General features: G+C 42.2%; 1 protein-coding gene across 1 annotated transcript in view; it reads right to left on the reverse strand.

Moving 5' to 3' along the window:
- Positions 1-3,103: 3,103 nt before the first annotated feature.
- LOC122939336 (meprin A subunit beta-like) overlaps positions 3,104-21,306 on the reverse strand; it is a 186,965-nt gene continuing 168,762 nt past the window's right edge. Inside the window, 6 exon segments of the mRNA XM_044295405.1 lie at positions 3,104-3,159; positions 4,544-4,720; positions 15,235-15,414; positions 15,968-16,414; positions 19,681-19,711; positions 19,713-19,891. Coding sequence (XP_044151340.1) covers positions 3,104-3,159; positions 4,544-4,720; positions 15,235-15,414; positions 15,968-16,414; positions 19,681-19,711; positions 19,713-19,891 — 1,070 coding nt within the window.

The following is a 21,306-nucleotide window of genomic DNA, read 5'->3' on the forward strand; positions in this document are numbered from 1 at the left end:
GTGCTTGCTATTAAATACAGCTCATACATTGTGGACAGTTGCACTAGGGCTCCCTCTGGTGGTTATTCATAACACGCAGGCTGGGAGATGGTGGAGATATGACTAAGCAGTTTTTGCAATAACGCAGGGACTTTGGAAAAAACTTCAAGTTTCCTGCTCTCAATATTTTCTCTGACCTTCCATGTAGAGTGAGTTAGGCCTCTAGCTCTTTCACTAGATTGTGGGTGTTATGCAAGCGGGTGTGGACCCACTGCGCCACTGACTGGCGGTACTCTGGAGGTGCGTGACTAAGCAACTACCTGGTCTTCACTAGAGCCTCTGATGGAGAGGATAGGCTTGGGCCATTATGGTAGTTGCCAGGTGTCACTCCAAAACAGTCCCCGCTTCAGCTGACCAGGGGGTCAGAGATACCGGTGCAAGGAGGAAGGACGGTGGGGAAGGACGTGGTCGGGAAGTCCGAGGTCAGGGCAGGCAGAGATCAAGCAAAGTCCGTAAACAAAGTCCAAGGTCAGGGGCAGGTGGCAAACAAGAAAAATCCAATAATTCCAAAGAAGGGTCCGGACCGGTACATAGCAAAGCAGAACTACAAAAATGCCTTCACACACAGAACTAGACAAGCTAGTGACCATGAGTTGCTCAGGCATCTTCCTGGGGTAGGAAGCGCCTTTAAATACTTCCTGCAATCCAGCCATAGGCCTGTAGACAGAGGGCACATACGTGCTGCCTCACAAGGAAGGAGAGACGCACCCATGCAAGCCCTAATAAACAGTGCAGGTCTCCAGCAGTAAGTAAACTCTGGCTCTGTGTACACCAGGACTGCACCATTAGAACCTCCCTCACACTGCCGCTTGAAGGCATACACAACCCCTCCACAAGGTCCAGCAGTTCATCATGTCTGCTAGTACTTCCTATACAGATTTGGTCAGTGACCAGTGGTGTCATAAACCTCTTTCTAACAACTTCTACCGCCAGGACAGTGCAGCACAGTTCTGGCGGGAGACCACGTATCTGTTAGTGTTGGAAACTGGTCGCAAAAACACAAGACGACTTCTTCTTGAGAAGATTCTTTCTTTTATTCAGAGACAAGAGCAGCAAGACAGCATTTAAAGTACAAAAATCAGGCAGAATATGGCATGAGATAGATGCCGAACATAGAAACATAGAAACACTAGAATGTGTCGGCAGATAAGAACCATTTGGCCCATCTAGTCTGCCCAATATATCTGAATACTATGAATAGCCCTTGGCCCTATCTTATATGAAGGATGGCCTTATGCCTATCCCATGCATGCTTAAACTCCTTCACTGTATTTGCAGCTACCACTTCTGCAGGAAGGCTATTCCATGCATCCACTACTCTCTCAGTAAAGTAATACTTCCTGATATTACTTTTAAACCTTTGCCCCTCTAATTTAAAACTGTGTCCTCTTGTGGTAGTTTTTCTTCGAACATGGATAGATCCCCAAACATGGTCTTTTATACCCCAGAGAACAAAGGAATAATTGGTATTATAATTCAAGTTTTCCACAGTGTATTGCAGTCCATAGACATCAATGTTTACACACAGATTACATCATTACAGCATTATTATACATAACATATGACATCACAAATATTTTACTATTCATAACCATTGATATACATAAGTTCATTCCCTAGGGTCATCCATCGATATTCTCCAATCTTAGTCCTTGTCTCCATTCTGCTCTTCAAGGAGACATATGGACCATTACCACTTGAGTTGGTCATCTTTATTTATTACCTATCCCAACACCAAGGGTCAAACATAATTATAAACATGTCAATAGCCTTCTAAAACTTCAGTAACCAAGTATATTAATCTTAAGATCCCCATCGCTAAGGCCCCATGCACATGAATAATGGCCATGTGACGGCCGTTTAAGTAACAGCCGTCACACGGCCATTTTTAGCACCAATGAAAGTCTATGGGGCTATTCACATGGGCGTTCTTTTAACGGCCAGTGAATAGCGTCCGTCCAAAAATAGTACATGTCCTATTTTTGGCCGTTTCCACGGCCAGATGGACCCCATTGAAATCAATGGGACAGTTTTTAAGGAGTGCACCTGTCTAACGGCCGTTAAAAACGGGTACACTTTATCTATATGGCCATTTAGGGGTTAAAAAACCCCCTCACCTCATCCACTTGCTCGCGCTGCGGCAGTCTCTTCTCTCTTCATTGAGCTGGACCTGCGATATGCGTGGTGGTGACGTAACCACGTGGGAGTGATCAGTGACATCATCTCGCACATCACAGGTCATTCGGCAGATCCTTTTCAGTGAAGAAAGAAGAGACTGCTGCAGTGCGAGCAAGTGGATAAGGTGGGCCACTATGGGGGCATTATTTAAACCATGGGGAAAATTATTTAAGATGGGGCCATACATTGGGGGCATTATTAAAGCTGGTGACATAAAAAAAAATATTCTACACTATGGGGGACATTATTTAAGATGGGGGCCTACATACATTGGGGGCATTATTAAAGCTGGGGACAGTAAAAAAAAAAGTCTTACAATATGGGGAAAATTATTTTAGCTGGGGGCCTACATGGGGGCATTATTAAAGCAAGGGGCAGCAAAAATCTAGAAATAAGTCTAGTAATAACTGCCAATCAAATTCATCCATTTTTTCATGTCTGTTTCTAACAGACATGAAAAACCGATGCTAAACGGACATTAAAAACTGACACACGGCCAGAAAATGGATGCACACACTGATGCAAAATGGCCAAGAAAAACTGACAGCAGTTTTTTTCACTGTTGTGTGCATGTAGCCTTATGCAACTATTTACTTTCTAAATCCTACAGTTACATGTTGACCCTTTTAATCAACTACTTAAGAACCTCTATTTTATTATCCAAAGGATTATTCACTGACCATGCTATTTCTTCACCTTCTCTCTAACTCCTTTCTGAGGTGATAACACAAGATATTTACTCAATTTACTCAAGTAATCATTTCAGTCCTAATTTGAATAGATATAGGGTTTATAGGACACGGAATGTTGTTTCATGAGAATCCCTAAATGAATAGGTGAAAGAGTGTGGGTGATTTATGAGGGACAACTGAATGAAGTGCCTGATTTATGGAGATTCCAGTAGGTGTGACATCTTGTTCATGGCAAGATGAGTCTGTCTGTCTTAAGGAGACAGAAGGGGAGAAAGTGTGTATGAAAAACATAACCAGCAGGAAATTTCCATGGTGAAAAAGTACTCTGGGTGCGTGGTAAATTCTTTGGTAATTCATAATGTAATCTTCCACGAAGAAGGATGTCGAAAGCGACTTTATCCTGAACATAGCAAAGACTCATCGCATGGCTCCTGAGCAAATTAAACCAGGGATTCCCAATTCAGAGGGAAAAACTATAAGACCAGACTCTGCAGATTGAAAAACATCCCAAAGAAGATACAGAAAAGATCTTGAGAAGGATAGAAGTAAGTCTGAGATGGTGATAGAGGAAGCCGAGATGAAGTGCCTTGAGAGCCAGACCCAAATCCTGTGATTGGACTGAGACAGACCATGGAGACCACACCAAGTAAAGGCCCTATTACACCTGCATATTAAGCAGACAATTGTCGGTAAGGAAGCATTCCTTTCTGGCAATCACTTGCTCAATAGCAGAGACCGCTGCTATTACATGCAGAGATCTCCTCAGTATGTGGACGAGCATTTGCTCGGCAGCAGAGTGCTGATTACATGTCACGATCTGCTGCCGGCAAACTAATATTTTTAAATATGTTGAAAGACTCCGATCACCTAATGAACGGGCGTTGGCTCTTTCATCGGGTAATCGGCAACAGTAGTCTCATGTAGACATCTGTTGAACACGGTCCGTGAGATACCGGACTGGCATTGCAGGAGCTCACGGTGTCATAGTAACCAATAACGCCGTGCTCTCCTGTAATGCCAGTTCGGTATCTCACAGGACCGTGGTCCACAGACGTCTGCATGAGGCTTTACACTGCCAGATCATCACTAACGAATGTTCATACGAACACTTGTTAGCGATGATCTTAGCTATTATCTGCCAGTGTGATAGGCCCTTAAGTCCGGGGATCAAAAGAGCTAAACTGCCAGGCAAATAGTCAGAGAGAGAGAGTGGGAAAGGATGCGATAAAATGTTTAAAAAAGCTGACATGTTCAAGGATGGATGTTGATCTTGAAGTGGGAATTGGTACTGTTTGTCATAGTTTATACTGTGTCTCTTTCTCCTTGAATATCTGTGTGTGAATGCGTTGTTGAATTATAGGAAAGCTGGATACTTGTATGGATGGAGACAGCGGGGGCAAGTAGCTGTGAGTGGAAAACCAGACTCTGCTTCGGTTTCTGTTGTGTTACTAGTAAAGCATTAGCTGGCATCTCATGCCTACCGATTGTTTTCTAGGACAATGAGAGGGACATTTGCATACTAAGCTATTCTGATTAAAAATATACTATAGTAGGGACTTTCTAGAAATGCTACTGTAGATGTATGGGCTCACCACCATTACAAGTACCTGTAATAGAGAGATTGCAGATCTCACTTCTGTGGACGCTGATTTCAATGTTGAGGATGAGGTGGATGCCGATTTCAATGTTGAGGATGAGGTGGATGCCGATTTCAATGTTGAGGATGAGGTGGATGCTGATTTCAATGTTGAGGATGAGGTGGATGTTGAATTCAATGTTGAGGATGTGGTGGTTACTGGCAAAGCTTGAGTCTTTGTGAGATTAGAGATATCTGTTGAAATGACAATGATTTTTAAAAAGAATTATTGGAAAAATTTTAAAAACTTTAGCGGGTCTCATTTATGAACATTCCTACCTATACCTAAATACTTGCTGCGTTCATCTTGCAGTAATACTGCTGCTCGATCATTGGACAGTTCAACTCTTTTGACATGTTAAAAAAGTATTGTTTGCCGACGGCAGATCTTGGTGTCTATTAACGATCTGCCGCCGGCAAACCTCTATACAGTATGCAGACGAGCAATGACATAGCGATTGCTCCTTCCCATACTGTGGAGGAGATTGCTGTATGTAATAGCAGCGGTCTCCTCCAGTAGCAAGCAGGTGATTGCCGCGAGGGAACGCTTCCCTCCCGAGTTCGTCTGCCACATCGGGCTGTGTAATACAGCTTTTAGACTTGTGTTCAGCGTCTTGACTATATAAAGCCATTTCATGAAGTTCCTGATGCAGAGATGCAAACTTCTGGGCAGTCTGGAACTCTTTAGTGAGTAATGATACAGAAGATAAGTGATTTTATGCTTGTCAGCATTCAGTGGCTCCATAAAGTGTATAAAACCTGTCTGGTTCAAAACCAGTAAATGTAATCCTTTCCAAGTATTTTATTAACCCTTTTATGATGGGGAGATTTTTCCCTTTTTTTTTTCACTCCCAGGAAAGCCATAACTTTTTTATTTTTCTATTCACAATGCCTTGTTATTTGCAGGACAAGATGCCCTTTCTAATGGCACTATTTAGGCCTCTTTCACACGGGCATCTTATTTTTTGCCCGGATAAGAGGCGGGTGCGTTGCGGAAAAATGCACGATTTTTCCGCGCAAGTGCAAAACATTGTCATGCGTTTTGCACTCGCGTGAGAAAAATTGCGCATGTTTGGTACCCAAACCCGAACTTCTTCACAGAAGTTCTGGCTTGGGATTGATGTTCTGAAGATTGTATTATTTTCCCTTATAACATGGTTATAAGGGAAAATAATAGCATTCTGAATACAGAATGCATAGTACAATAGGGCTGGAGGGGTTAACATTTTTTTTTTTTTAAAGTTAACTCACCTTCTCCTCTTGATCGCGTAGTTCCCGGTCTCTTTACTTCTTGAATGAGCTGTGGGCTAAATGACCTGTGGTGATGTCAGATCACATGCTCCAATCACGCGGTCCATCACCGTGGTGATGGAGCATGTGATCTGATGTCACCACAGGTCCTTTAGCCCACAGCTCATTCAAGAAGTAAAGAGACCGGGAACTGCGCGATCAAGAGGAGAAGGTGAGTTAACTTTTTTTATTTTTTATTAACCCCTCCAGCACTATTGTACTATGCATTCTGTATTCAGAATGCTATTATTTTCCCTTATAACCATGTTATAAGGGAAAATAATACAGTGAATAGACTGTCACCTAGAACCATGCGTGAAAATCGCACCGCATCCGCACTTGCTTGCGGATGCTATGCGATTTTCATGCACTTCATTCACTTCTATGGGGCCTGCGTCACGTGAAAATTGCACAATATAGAGCATGCTGCGATTTTCACTCAACGCACAAGTGATGCGTGAAAATCACCACTCATGTGCACAGCCCCATAGAAATGAATGGGTCAGGATTCAGTACGAGTGCAATACATTTACCGCACGCATCGTACCCGCACGATAAAACATCCGAAGTCGATTCACATAAAACTTCGTACAGAATTAGAATGTATTGGCTCCTATAAGCCTAAGTTATTACTTCGCAAAGTGGTACCTTGGAACCAGACCCGAGTTCGGGAAACGTTTTTTTACAGTAGAAGTCAATTTTTATGAAATTATTACCCGTAGTCTCGTGAGACTTCGCAAAATAATAACTTCGGCTCATGGGAGCCAATACATTCTAATACTGTACGGAGCGCTCGCTCCATACAGTATTGAAACTAAGTTTTATGCGAATGGATTTTGGATGTTTCATCCGAAGTTGATTCGCTCATCCCTACCTATAATGTGTATTTTTTTTACTTATTTTTTCATATTGGGGAAAGGGGTGTGATTTGAATGTTTAGATTTTTTTAATTTTTTTTGTATTTATAAACTTTTTTTTATTATTACACTTTTTTTTTATAGTTCCCATAGGGCACTATAACAAACATCATTGGATTGCTTTTCTCATATACTCCAATGCATTAGCATTGAAGTCTATGAGGATTTTACAGTATTTCTATGGAGCCGTACTATAGGCAGGGGCTCCATAGAAATTATTAACCAGCAGCCTCCTGTCTCACAGGAGGACAGGAGCTGCTGCAAACACACTACAAACACACAACACGGTGTGCTGTCCACATTTTTTGCAGAACCATTGAAATAAATGGGTCGGCATCCTAGCCGCAAAAAACGGAACAGACTCGGAAACAAAATACGTTCATGTGCATGAAGCCTTTAAGGGAGTGTGTCAGCAAGAAACTCAGTGGTAAACGAGGCACCCTAACGCTGCCATTTTACTACGCCTGCCCCTCCCCCGTATGATCTACAGGACCAGGCTTCAAAATTGTTATCTCAGCTGTCACTAAAATCTAGTGCAAAATTTGCAAAAATTGTTGCAACCTTGGGGCATTCGCAGTAAACTTCCTTTCAGTGTGCTACACTGTGCATGATCGGAGGTTGTGTCAAAGAGCTGAGGTGTGAGATTTCAGGGCGATACAATATGACATTTCTGAAGTTTGGCCCTGTCAATCGTCCATACAAGACAGGGGATGACAGAACAAAATAACAGAGCTAGGGTGTGCTGTGGGGTTTGGTCTATTCTTGGTGCCCTTAACCTCTTAAGGACCCTGCCATGTCACCTTAAGGACCCAGCCATTTTTTTGCAAATCTGACATGTGAATTTATGTGGTGATAACTTTAAAACGCTTTTACTTATCCAGGCCATTCTGAGATTGTTTTTTCGTCACATATTGTACTTCAGGACAGTGGTAAAATTGAGTCAACATTTTACATTTTTATTTATTTACCAAAAATGAGCAAATTTACACATTTCACTTTCTCTATTTTTATAATAGATAGTAATACCTCCAAAAATAGTTATTACTTTACATTCCCCATATGTCTACTTCATGTTTGGATAATTTTGTAAATTACATTTTCTTTTTTGGGGACGTTAGAAGGCTTAGGGCTGTTTCACACGAGCGGATGCCGTGCGTGGCATCCGCTCCGTGACTGACAGCCAAGACCCGATGCGGACAGCAGAGGCACGGAGCATTAACATGATTGATAATGCTCCGTGCCTCTCTGTAACCTCTTTACTACGAAATCACAGTGACAACTTTATCTGCTGCTTGGCGGGGCTTCAGGAGGAACAGGGGATCGTGGAGGTAGCCCAATCTGGGACAAAATTTCATACCCGTAATGCCGGATTTTATCCCGTGATGTCGCGCACTAGCAGTATGGATGTATTCCAGGAGGTGCTGGAGAAGGAGTTGGGGAGAATTCAAAAAGATAGCAAGGACGTCAGAAGTCCTAAAAATCTTACCCACTCTCAAATCCAGGCCCTCCAGGAGTTACACCAGTGTGACAAAATCATCATTAAAATGGCGGATAAGGGGGGGGGGCGGTGGTCATCATGGATAAGGAGGCATATGGCAACCAGATGCGGGATATGCTGGCTGACGCATCCACGTACAGGAAATTACAACGAGACCCATTAAGGGAATACAAAGATGGCTACATGTCATTAATACAAAAGGGTAGAGATATGGGAATATTTAATGAAACAGAATACAGATACCTGTGCGTGGATGCGCCTGTCACCCCTATTATGCATGCTTTGCCCAAGATCCATAAGGGTGTCCATCCACCCCCCCTCCGCCCCATAGTCTCTGGTATGGGGTCCCTCACTGAGCGCCTGGGTAGCTGGCTGAACAACATTCTCCAGCCACTAGTCAGGCGCACACCGGGGTTCCTCAAGGATACAGGGGACGTCCTGCGAGCCATGTTCAGTTTTAAATGGGACATTAATTTCAAATGGATTGCGGCGGACGTCATTGCTCTGTATCCTTCTATCCCCCATGGGGTTGCCCTGCTGGCCATGGAGTATCATCTCCATAGGCACACGGGATTTAGTTCCAGCTATATAGATTATGCTTGTGAAGTCACTGCTTATCTACTGACTCACAATTATTTTATGTTCGACGATGTGCATTACCTGCAGACCCGTGGAGTGTCAATGGGGGCCAAATTCTCGCCTTCACTGGCGAATTTGACCATGGCCTACTGGGAAGAGAAATACATTTACAGTCTGGACAATCCAGTTGGGCCTGGAATGGTCTGGTACGGCAGATACATCGATGACCTGCTCATGGTTTGGGCAGGGCGATGTGTCTGCCGTCTCGGACCTCCAGGCCTACCTCAATGACAATGACTACAACCTGCGTTTTACGTGTACTGTGAATGAATCCCATATTAATTTTCTCGACTTGACACTCCACGGAAGTCCAGGGGAGGTGGTGCACACAAGAACTTATCGAAAAGATATAGCTGGAAACTCAATCCTGAATGCTAGAAGTCATCACCCTTACACACCATCAGGGCAATTCCCGTGGGGGAGTATATTCGGACTGCAAGGAATTGTAGTTCACCAGAGTTACTGGTAGAGGAATTCAGCAGGGTAGACAAAAGACTTAAGGCCAGAAATTATCCTGACTGGATGTTAGAAAGAGGCCGAAGCATTGCACTATGTAAAAATAGACGGGAAATGCTTTTTGGAAAGGCGAAAAATAACTGTAAAGAATCCAACATATCTGTGGGGAGTGGGAGGGCACATAGAGACAGGGACCAGGACAACACCCCTACTTTATCTTTGACATATAGTAGGGAATTTAATAAAATCAGCTCTATAATTAAACGATGCCTTCCCATCTTATACGACGATGAGATTCTGTATAATGCTCTAAAATCAGGCTGCAGAATTGTCCCTAGGAGGGCCACCACGTTGTCCTGCTCACTGTCTCCATCCCTCTTTACTTCCAACAGAAAGGGAGCCAACATCAAATCTAGTTGGCTTAATTACAGGGGTTTCTCCAGATGTGGGGGCCACCCCTGCAAAAGCTGCAACTATGTGATCCCTTTGCAGTCATTTGACAAGTCTGATCATTCCCTAAGCTTTTCTATTCAAAGCTACATTAATTGTAACACTGAGGGAGTGGTGTACATCATACGGTGCACTGAATGTGATCTGATGTATGTCGGGAGTACGATTCGCAAATTTAAGAACCGACTCCTGGAACATCTTAATACCATCCACAACCCGAATGCTCTGAATATCTCAAATGCAGCGAGACACTTCATACAAATGCATGCTCGCCAGGTTAAAACATTCAAAGCCTTTGCAATAGAGAGGGTCTTTGCACCCAGGAGGGGGGGGGGGGGGGACCATCGCAAAAAACTTCGCCTACGAGAAGCCTTCTGGATTTTCAGACTCAACACCAGAGTTCCTAATGGTTTGAATCTGAAAAAAGAACTAATGTATGTGTATCAGTGATTAAAGCAGATGCCAGGACCGGAATGACCATTGTTACTATTGCAGCAATACTCTGCTATTTAATATATACAATCCCTCTAATATGCGGTCCACTGGGGAGTGATGTGATCGCTCTGGTTCTGCAGTCTTCAATTTTCTTGCTGAGCACACATACTTATATGTTTCTAGTGTTAATGCTTAGCGCTCTGTTCACACGGTGCGGTTATTTTGCTCTTCATGTATCAGCCTGGGAGGCTAGGATGACGGTTCCCAGGGACGCAATCTAGGCGGAGGTCCCGCACAATGTTTAATACACCAGACATGCAATTAACTAATTCACTATCATCCACTATGTAAATTTAATCATCAAGATCGACTGTTTCCATTTCTTGCAGTAGCATTAACGAAATAAATTGTATACATATGTAATCTTCTGGATCTGCACCCCACGACAACGTATGGTGCCATATTGGTTTTGTTATTCATGTTTTTACAAGTTGTTATATGGAGTATGCTGTTCACACTGTGCAGTTTTTTGTCCTTTCCCTGCATGGGTTTGGAACATGGGATTTGGTTCCATAAGGGTTAATCTAGAGTGAATACTGCCGCACAGTGTGTAACACATCTAATGTGATTAGCAGGTTGTAAGCAGGGTGTGACGCTTAGTGGGACAACCAATGGAGTTGGTGCCCTATCCCTCAGAATTTTGGAGGGTTGGTCATCATACTCCTTTAAATTGTGGGGTCACACTATGAAGCACCGTTACGACTAAGGGTCCAGCACCCGAAACGCGTCAACGTTTTATTCCGTGTACCAAGTGGCTGTGTCTGCTGTTTGTATGATTAATAAAAGAAGAAGCTTTTAAGAGGATTTCCATTGTTTCCAAGACCTTTCCTTCTAAATTACTTGCAGCCTGCAGTGGGGACACTCCCCTAAGGTTACTGGAGTCGGGACTATTGTACAACCAGGAAGGTGAGCTGGATAGAGTTTTTTTCTGTCTATTCTTGGTGCCCTTAACCTCTTAAGGACCCTGCCATGTCACCTTAAGGACCCAGCCATTTTTTTGCAAATCTGACCAGTGTCACTTTATGTGGTGATAACTTTAAAACGCTTTTACTTATCCAGGCCATTCTGAGATTGTTTTCTCGTCACATATTGTACTTCAGGACAGTGGTAAAATTGAGTCAACATTTTACACATTTATTTACCAAAAATGAGAAAATTTACACATTTCACTTTCTCTATTTTTATAATAGATAGTAATACCTCCAAAAATAGTTATTACTTTACATTCCCCATATGTCTACTTCATGTTTGGATAATTTTGTAAATTACATTTTCTTTTTTGGGGACGTTAGAAGGCTTAGGGCTGTTTCACACGAGCGGATGCCGTGCGTGGCATCCGCTCCGTGACTGACAGCCAAGACCCGATGCGGACAGCAGAGGCACGGAGCATTAACATGATTGATAATGCTCCGTGCCTCTCTGTAACCTCTTTACTACGAAATCACAGTGACAACTTTATCTCACTGTGATTTTGTAGTAAAGAGATCAGAGAGAGGCACGGAGCATTATCAATCATGTTAATGCTCCGTGCCTCTGCAGTCTGCATCGGGTCTTGGCTGTCAGTCACGGGGCGGATGCCACGCACGGCATCCGCTTGTGTCAAACAGCCCTTAGAAGCAAATCTTAAGAATTTTCAGAAAATTTCCAAAACCCACTTTTTAAGGACCAGTTCAGGTTTAAAGTCACTTTGTGAGGCTTACCTAATAGAAACCACCCAAAAATTACCCCATTTTATAAACTGCACCCTGAAGGTATTCAAAACTGATTTTACAAACATTGTTAACCCTTTAGGTGTTCCACAAGAATTAATGAAAATGGAGAGGAAATTTCTGAATTTCCCTTTTTTGGCAGATTTTCCATTTTAATCAGTTTTTTCCGCTAATAAAGCAAGGGTTAACAGCCAAACAAAGCTCTATGTATTGCCCTGATCCTGTAGTTTACAGAAACACCCCATATGTGGTCGTAAACCACTGTATGACCACATGGCAGGGCGCAGAAGGAAAGGAACGCCACATGGTTTTTGGAAGGCAGATTTAGCTGGACTGTTTTTTTTGACACCTTGTCGCATTTGAAGCCCCCCCCCCCCTTGATGGACCCCTAGAAGCTCCAAAAAAGTAACCTCATTTAAGAAACTACGGGATAAGGTGGCAGTTTTGTTGGTACTATTTTAGGGTACATATGATTTTTGGTTGCTCTATATTACACTTTTTTTGAGGCAAGCTAACAAAAAATAGAAATTCAGAAATTTCATCTCCATTTGCCATGAACTCTTGTGAAAAACCTAAAGGCCTCTTTCACACGGACATCACCAAAGATCCTTTTCCTCCCAGGTCCTCAAAGAAGACGAGCCGGGCTACGCGAACAAGTGGATAAGGTGAGATTAATTTTTTATTTTTATTTTTTTAACCCCTCTATCCTAATTTACTTAGCACTCTGTATTAAGAATGCTATTATTTTCACTTATAACCATGTTATAAGGGAAAATAATAAAGATGGGGTTCCCATCCCAATCGTCATCTAGCAACCATGCTTTGACGCATTGCACCCGCACAGAATTCTCGCCCGTGTGAAAGGGGCCAAAGGGTTAACAAAGTTTGTAAAATCAGGTTTGAATACTGTGAGGGGTGTAGTTTCTTAAATGGGGTCACTTTTTTGTAGTTTCTACTCTAGGGGTGCATCAGGGGGGATTCAAATGGGACATGGTGTCAAAAAACCAATCCAGCAAACTCTGCCTTCCAAAAACCATATGGCGTTCCTTTCCTTCTGCGTCCTACCATGTGGCCATACAGCAGTTTACAACCACATATGCGGTGTTTCTGTAAACTACAGAATCAAGGCAATAAATATTAAGTTTTGTTTGACTGTTGTATTTGCATTTAGTACAAGACTACTGATTGCCTACTCTTGACATGTGCTTGTTTAGTTTTTTTATGTTATTAAAATATAACTTTTATTATTTGCTTTTTAATAAATAGTGAGCTCACTATTTATTAAAAAGCAAATAATAAAAGTCATATTTTAATAACATAAAAAAACAAAACAAGCACATGTCAAGAGTAGGCAATCAGTAGTCTTGTACTAAATGTAAATACAATATAAGTGCCTCTACATGTGCTGGGTATATATATATATATATATATATATATATATATATATATATATGTATATATATGTAATATATATTGTTTGACTGTTAACTCTTGCTTTGTTACTGGAAAGAAAAAGATTAAAATGGAAAATTTGCCCAAAAATTGCTGTTTTGTCCCCGTTTTTATTTTTTGTTATTTACAACGTTCATCTGACAGGTTAGATCATGTTCTATTTTTATAGAGCAGGTTGTTACAGATGCAACAATGTGACTACTACTTTTGTTTTTTGTTTCAGTTTTACATAATAATGCATAAAAAAAAAAATTGTGTATTCTGAAAGCCATAGTTTTTTTTTTTTAGGCGACTGTCTTATGTAGGGGCTCATTTTTTGTGGGATGAGATGACGGTTTGATTGGCACTATTTTGGTGTGCATATAACTTTTTGATCGCTTGCTATTACACTTTTTGTGATGTAAGGTGACAAAAAATTGCTTTTTTGACACTGTTTTTATTTTTATTTTTTTTACGGTGTTCACCTGAGGGATTAGGTCATATATTTCTATAGAGCCGGTCGTTACGGATGTGGCAATACCTAATATGTATACTTTTTTTTATTTATTTAAGTTCTACACAATAATATCATTTTTGAAACAAAACAAAATCATGTTTTAGTGTCTCCATATTTTTTTTTGTTTTTGGGCGATTGTCTTAGTTAGGTGATCATTTTTTGAGGGATGATATGACTGTTTTATTGGCACCATCTTGGGGTGCATATGACTTTTTAATAGCTTGCTTGATCGTTTTTATTTTTATTCTTTTACGGTGTTCACCTGTTCAGCTGAGGGGTTAGGTCATGTGGTATTTTTAGAGAGCAGGTTCTTACGGACACGGCAATACCTAATATGTTTCCTTTTTTTTTTTTTACATTTAACATAAAGCATTTTTGAAACAAATAAATCATGTTTTAGTCTGAGGCCATAGTTTTTTTTTATTTTTTGGGCAATTGTCTTAGGTAGGGGCAAATTTTTTTTTCAGGTGATGGTTAGATTGGCACTATCAGTGACTGCCGGACCCCTGCTGCTGCTCCTGCACCCGCCCGATCACCATGAAGTACATGTACGTCACGGGTCTTTAGGTCCCATGGGTCCTTACGGGGTTAATGGCTCGCAGAAAATAAAAGGTACGGTTATATTATGATGGACAAGCTGTACCAGGAATTGGGCCTAGTTTACAATTGATTTTTCTGCTGAAAGGCTCAATTTAAGGCCTCTTGCACACAAACGTATTTTATTTCCGTGTCCTTTACGTTTTTTTTTTGTGAACCATTAACTACAGTGGGTGTGCAAAAAAAACGGCAGTTACTCCGTGTGCATCCCGTTTCCGTCTGTGCGTATTTCCGTTCTGCCCAAAAAAAATAACATGTCCTATTATTGTCCGCATTACGGACAAGAATAGTACTGTTCTATTAGGGGCCAGCTGTTCTGTTCCACAAAATGCGGAATGCACACGAATGTCAAGAGGCCTAAGGGCTCATTCACACGAACATGTGATGGGCACGGGCACCCTCATCTCCGGATTTGCGGACCCATTGAAATAAATGGGTCCGCATCTGTGATGCGGAATGACAACGGAACGGTGCCCATGTATTGCGGATCCGCAAATGCAGTCCGCAATACGGGAACGGGACACCAACGGTCGTGTGAACGAGCCTTAACACTGATTTTTTTTTTCTTCTGGCTAAAAATGACTTCATATTGAGTAGAAGTGAAAACAATTTGGGACAATGAGGGGGTAAATAATAATTGCATTTTTTTGTTACATAAAGTTAATACACTTATGATACTTTGTGACGTACCTTCCATGGATATCGAAATTAAAGCATCTCCTCCTTTCAGGAAGTCCCTTTTATGAAGCCATTCTTCAGCCGTAAAGAGATATTTTCCATATCCGCTACCAGTAAAATTGTAAGAAGTCCCATTGGGATATGTATGTTTGAAGCCATTCACTGCAGGATTATCCCACGCATAATAACCATCTGAAAGTAGATACAATCCACTGTCAGTATGTAAACATTCAATATCATTTGTACAGCCAATTAGCTTCACAAGTGTAACATACTTTATGTTAATAACTGCTGATCATAATTAGTAAGGAGCTGGTAAGTGCTTAAGGGCTCATGCACACAAACTTATTTTCTTACCGCTTTTGTTCCGTATTTACTTCAATGGGGCTGTAGTTACTCCGTGTGCATTTTGTTTCCGTTCGTCCGAATGGCCGTTCCGCAAAAAAGTGCTCTGTCTGCTGTCTAGTGCACTCCATCAGAACAACCTGCAATCCACAGCTATTAGACTCTTTCAGTAGGTTCCTATAAATTTAGGTTTCTTTTCATGCAGTTATAGAAGAGCAACATAGAAACAAATGTGTAGATTGTTCGACATACAGTAATAGTGACCTGATATAAAAGCAAAAACTAATACAAACTGAAACAATGTAGATTACACAACCCATAGAAAAAGATGATGGAAGAATAGAACATTTCCCATGCAATTGTATAACCAAGTGGACCATGATTTTCATATTAAACTTACGGAATTCATTAGGATCAGTAGTAATACTCTTCATATTTGATGTCCGTTCTTGAGCTTTTGGGTTTTGATCGATGAACTCCACTGTGACTTGTCTCCAGGGACATGGCCATTGAAGAGTAGCATCATTCGCTCCTGATACCAAAAATACAAATGTTGCAATGTTGAATGAGAAACTTGACCTGGAACCCTCTGTTACAAGTATCTGGTATGCATATCCATCTTTAGAGTAGAATGCGGGACTAAAAAGATCATTTTTTATCAAGTCAGGTGTAAAGTTTCTGATGTGCCAGACATTTTGAGGGCATTCTGTTTCTGACAAATTGATGTCATCAATTGAAATTCCTCCAGCGGAGTCGCCGTCTCCTTTTATTCCTTTAAATACAAATCTAAATTTGTTTTTCGCACTTAGTTTAGAATGGTGAATCTGCCAGTAATCAGCGGGTGGACCTGAAAAATAAAATGACCAAAAATAAGCAATACTCTCACTTATATGATCACACATTCATTATAAATACATAGTTACAGAAAGTGCACCTCCTTCATATACTTCTCCATCTCTTCTCTCTATAGAGAAACCTGAACATTAGGAGGAAATGTATCAAGAAGGCTACTTTCTGTGCTGGTCTTGATATGTCCTGCTCATTACTGTGATAAAGCACTGTATAGCGTGAAATGTGTAGCCTGAAGGACGCCATGAGGAAGCTTTTAACCTTTATGTATTAAAAGTTACATTTTATCTAAAGGCGCTGGATCCTGCAAAGTTCTCTCTTCCCCATATAAATCGAGTGCTTAAAAAAAAAAAAATAATAATAAGATTGCTACTGTATATAGGAGGAGGAGGGGTTCTGCAGTCCGGACAGACAGGAATCATACCTCCCAACCATCCCGGATCTGGCAAAACAGTCCCAGATTTCAGTGGCTGTCCCGCTTTCTTCCATAGGAAGCAGAGACGGTTGTCTGTATTATGATGAAGCATCGGCTTCCCGCTTCATCATTCCTCCCCCCTGCTGGCTCTCCACGCCTCTTATCTGTGTGGGGGGCGGGGCCGGCCGCTCTGTCTCCTCCACAGACCAGAGCAGTCGATGTCCTGCTGCTGCTAGAAACAAGGGCACATAACTGGGCATATTGCTGGGGGCACATAATTGGGCATATTGCTGGGAGCACATAACTGGGCATATTACTGTGGGAGCAGCTGGGCATAATTCCGTGAGGGGGCACAATGTGGGCATAAATACTGTTCGGTGGCATGAAGGGTAAATCATTACTATGTGGGGGCATTAAGAGGACTGGTTGGGATTAGGTGCATAGTTATGTTCTGGGCGGATTTCTAGGCGTGGCCTAGTGCAGAAAAAATTTGCCGCGGCAATGTGTCTCTCTTCCCTCATTTACAAAATTGGGAGGTATGAGGAAGAGGAGATTAATTGTGTATGCAGACACATGTACCACCACTCTGCAAATAATGCTGCTCTGCTGCCTAACGTGTCACCACTCTGCCCCAAATGCCACTCAGCCCTCTAATTGTGCTACCCCTCTCCCACCATGTGCCACTAATCTGCCCCCTCTTCTACACACGTCTTGCTGCTGTCTCACGTTCAGTCAGTTACTAGAGCAATATGCCGCTTGGTGAGTGTGCCGCACCACAGAAAAGGTGGACTCCAAGGCATCCATCCATGCACCGGAAAAGTGGACTAAGCCAGGAAGCTTGATAACGCTGGAAGTCTGCTGACCCCCACATAACATCTTTCCTTCAGTGACAGAGTAACGTTATGTGCTGATGGGAATAGTGACTCTTGGCAGTCTGTCCTGTCTGCCCACAACTGTATCTGTGCCCTAAGCTGTTGCATTGTCTAACCTGTAAATCAACAACAGAATGGCTTAAACAGAAGAAAATACGCCTTCTGGAGTGGCCCAGTCAGAGTCCTGACCTCAACTCGATTGAGATGCTGTGGCATGACCACAAGAAAGCGATTCACACCAGACATCCCAAGAATATTGCTGAACTGAAACAGTTCTGTAAGGAGGAATGGTCAAGAATTACTCCTGACCGTTGTGCACGTCTGATCTGCAACTACAGGAAACATTTGGTTGAAGTTATTGCTGCCAAAGGAGGTTCAACCAGTTATTAAATCCAAGGGTTCACATACTTTTTCCACCTGCACTGTGAATGTTTACACGGTGTGTTCAATAAAAACATGGTAACATTTAATTCTTTGTGTGCTATTAGTTTAAGCAGACTGTGATTGTCTATTGTTGTGACTTCGATGAAGATCAGATCACATTTTATGACCAATTTGTGCAGAAATCCATATCATTCCAAAGGGTTCACATACTTTTTCTTGCAACTGTACTACTCCATATAAATGTTCAGATATTATTAGACGCAAAAAAAAACAGGTCTGTTCAAAACATCTACTCATTTTTATATTTCCATTGATAGAACCGTGTGAGGACTTACTGGATGGAACCTTATGGGTAATGTCAGATTGGGGTGCCTAAGGCCCACCAGAGGAACTGATTCTGGGGGCCCACCCACTGGCGTATCTATAGGGGTCTCATTGGTCGCACTTGCCAGTGGTGCTGAATATTTTCCTTTAGTTAGATGCAGTGCATCTTATAAAGGGAATACTAGTGAGCGCTTACATTATGGAAGCATTCACTAGTATGCAGGAGGCAGGGAGAGAAGCGCTCTACTTACCCCTCCTCCTGCTTGCCCTTCTCAGATCCTGCGCTGCTGTGTCCTGGCTGCTTGCAGTGTCAAGTACATACAAAACGCTCTATGACCTGATGCTGCAGGCAGTCAGGTGACTGCAGTGCGGACCCTGAGAAGAGAGCATGGAGAGCGCTGGACCGGGAGAGTGGTGGCGGAGCAGGAAAGGCAAGTTAGTTTTTTAGTTTTAAGTCTGATCTGAGGTCTGATATGGGGAGTCTGGAGGTCTGGGGTCTGATTGGGGGTATAGAGGTCTAATGGGGTCTGATTTGAGGTCTTATATGGGGGGTCTGAAGGTATAATGGGGGGGTCAGGTCTGAGAGGTCTAATGGGGGTCTTATCTGAGGTCTGATATTGGGGCATGTTCTGATCTGAGGTCTAAAACTGGGGTCTGATCTGTGTGGTGCCAGTATTTTCAGGGGGACTGTTTCTGCAGGATAGTATTGGGGGGGGGGGGCAGGATGGGGTGTTGAGAAGGTGGGGAGGATGATGGAAAAGTAAGAAACTAAGATGTCTGTTAGTTAAACTCTGCAGAGACAAGACACGGCTCTCTACAAGTACATGTAGTAGGTATTACCTGTAGTCCCATGTAACGCAAACGATAACAGTGATAACTTTCTGAGTACTGATAATATAGTAGATCTTACAGCCCTATGTAACACCACAGATTACACAGTGATAAGGCTAGTTTCAAAGTAGCGTTCAGAAATCTGGCAGGCTGTTCCAGCAGGGAGCAGCCTGCCTGAGCTCTCTGGATCCGGTATTGCCGGAAGCTACTTAAAGGCCCCCCGACCCCATTAACTATAACGGTGACCGGCTGTACGCAGCAGCATTTGTCCTGCTGATTCTTGGCATATTTGCTGGGTTGCAGCCAGATCAACGCCAGTCCCCATTATAGTTAATGGGACCGGCAGGCTTTCTTACATATCTTTTTTTTTACTTTACTTTTCTTTTTTATTGAAAAAACAACAGATCTCTAAATATAAAACACAGACAGGTAAATTACCAGTTACAGAGTTAACAAATGTCAGACTGCCAGTCGGGGGAATCACTGGTGTATTCCTTGATCCAGATGTTCAGTTGGTCACTCTCGTTACCGCTATGATAGTAAAAGAATTCCAGGCACTGAAATCCTCTCGCTGGGTAAAAGAGTCTACTTTCCAGTATAGCTTCATCCCCAGTCTCGCCTGTACTCGTGTCAAAATGCATAAAATATCCTACAATAATTAAATGAGAAAAAAAAAGACTATGAATAGCATTTATCAATACTGTTTAGGATACGTCTATCTGTAAGATTACACAAAATGTATAAATTGCATACATTTATTAAAATAAGGCAAACATGATAAATTTAGTGTAGCATAGTAGACACACTAGACAATTTTCTTTATGCCACCTTATGTAGACCAATATTTTCATCCAAAAAATAAGTTGCATTTTTCTAGACTGTTTTAAAACGCATCATAAATTTACTAAACGCTCTTTTCCTTAGTTCTTTGATTAAGGCTACATGCACACGACCGTATGTGTTTTGCGGTCTGCAAATTGCAGGATCCGCAAAAAAAACGGATCGGACACGAAAACAAAATACGGTCGTGTGCATGAGGCTAAATATGTTACAAACAGTAGCACTGACTAAAATATACTGCTCGACATAGGATACAGTCACTCTTGCCCAGAATCCCTCTTTCATAGAAGGTTTCATTTGATCCAGAAGAAAAAGTCACATTGACGAACCCCACTGGGCAGTTTTTTACAGGTGTGATATACTCCTCAGATAGGCCTCCTTCGATCTCTGATGCAGACTGCTATAGTTCCTATTCCTCTAGAGAAGGACAATCAAGATATATAAATAAAAAATTAAAAAATCCATCTACCTTTGCCAGAAAATAGTTTAATTCATATTCACAAAAGTAGGAACATGTGCTTATAAAGACAGCAGCATGCCTTGCAGTTACCCAACCATGGCCTTTTTGCTTCTTCTGGAGCATGCAGTCATATAGCAGTGGGGTTGAAAGGGTTTCTGTCATGAGAAATAACGTTATGTAGCTGACTGACATTAGCGATGTGCTACTGTCAGCAATACATAACAGTGTGCTTTATAACTCCCTGCCTGCCGCCGTTCTCTTAAAATAAAGACCTTTTAAATATGCTAATGAGCCTCTAGGTTGCTTCAGCACCTAGAGGCTCGGTCTATGCACCCTTTGGCACGCCCAGGTCCAGTTGATTGACTTTTGACTTCTCCTCAGTGTCCCCGTAAATCCCGCAACTGCGCCGTCCCTTTTACTATTATGCACAGGCGCAGTGAGTGAAGGACACGCTCCTGCTGTCGGATTCCTTCCTTCGGCGCAGGCGCAGTGAGGAAGCCGGCAGCAGGAGCACATCCTTCACTCATTGCGCCTGACCCGAATACTAAACGATTTAGTAAAACGGATTTACAGGGACACTGAAGAGAACTCGAAAGTCAATCAACTGGACCTGGGTGTGCCAAAGGGTGCGTAGACCGAGCCTCTAGGTGCTGAAGCAACGCTCTAATAGCACCTAGAGGCTCATTAGCATATTTTAAAGGTCTTTATTTTAAGAGAACGGCGGCAGGCAGGGAGTTATAAAGCATACTGTTATGTACTGCTGA

Source organism: Bufo gargarizans, chromosome 5, assembly GCF_014858855.1.
Source record: "Bufo gargarizans isolate SCDJY-AF-19 chromosome 5, ASM1485885v1, whole genome shotgun sequence".
NCBI classification, from domain to species: Eukaryota; Metazoa; Chordata; class Amphibia; order Anura; family Bufonidae; genus Bufo; species Bufo gargarizans.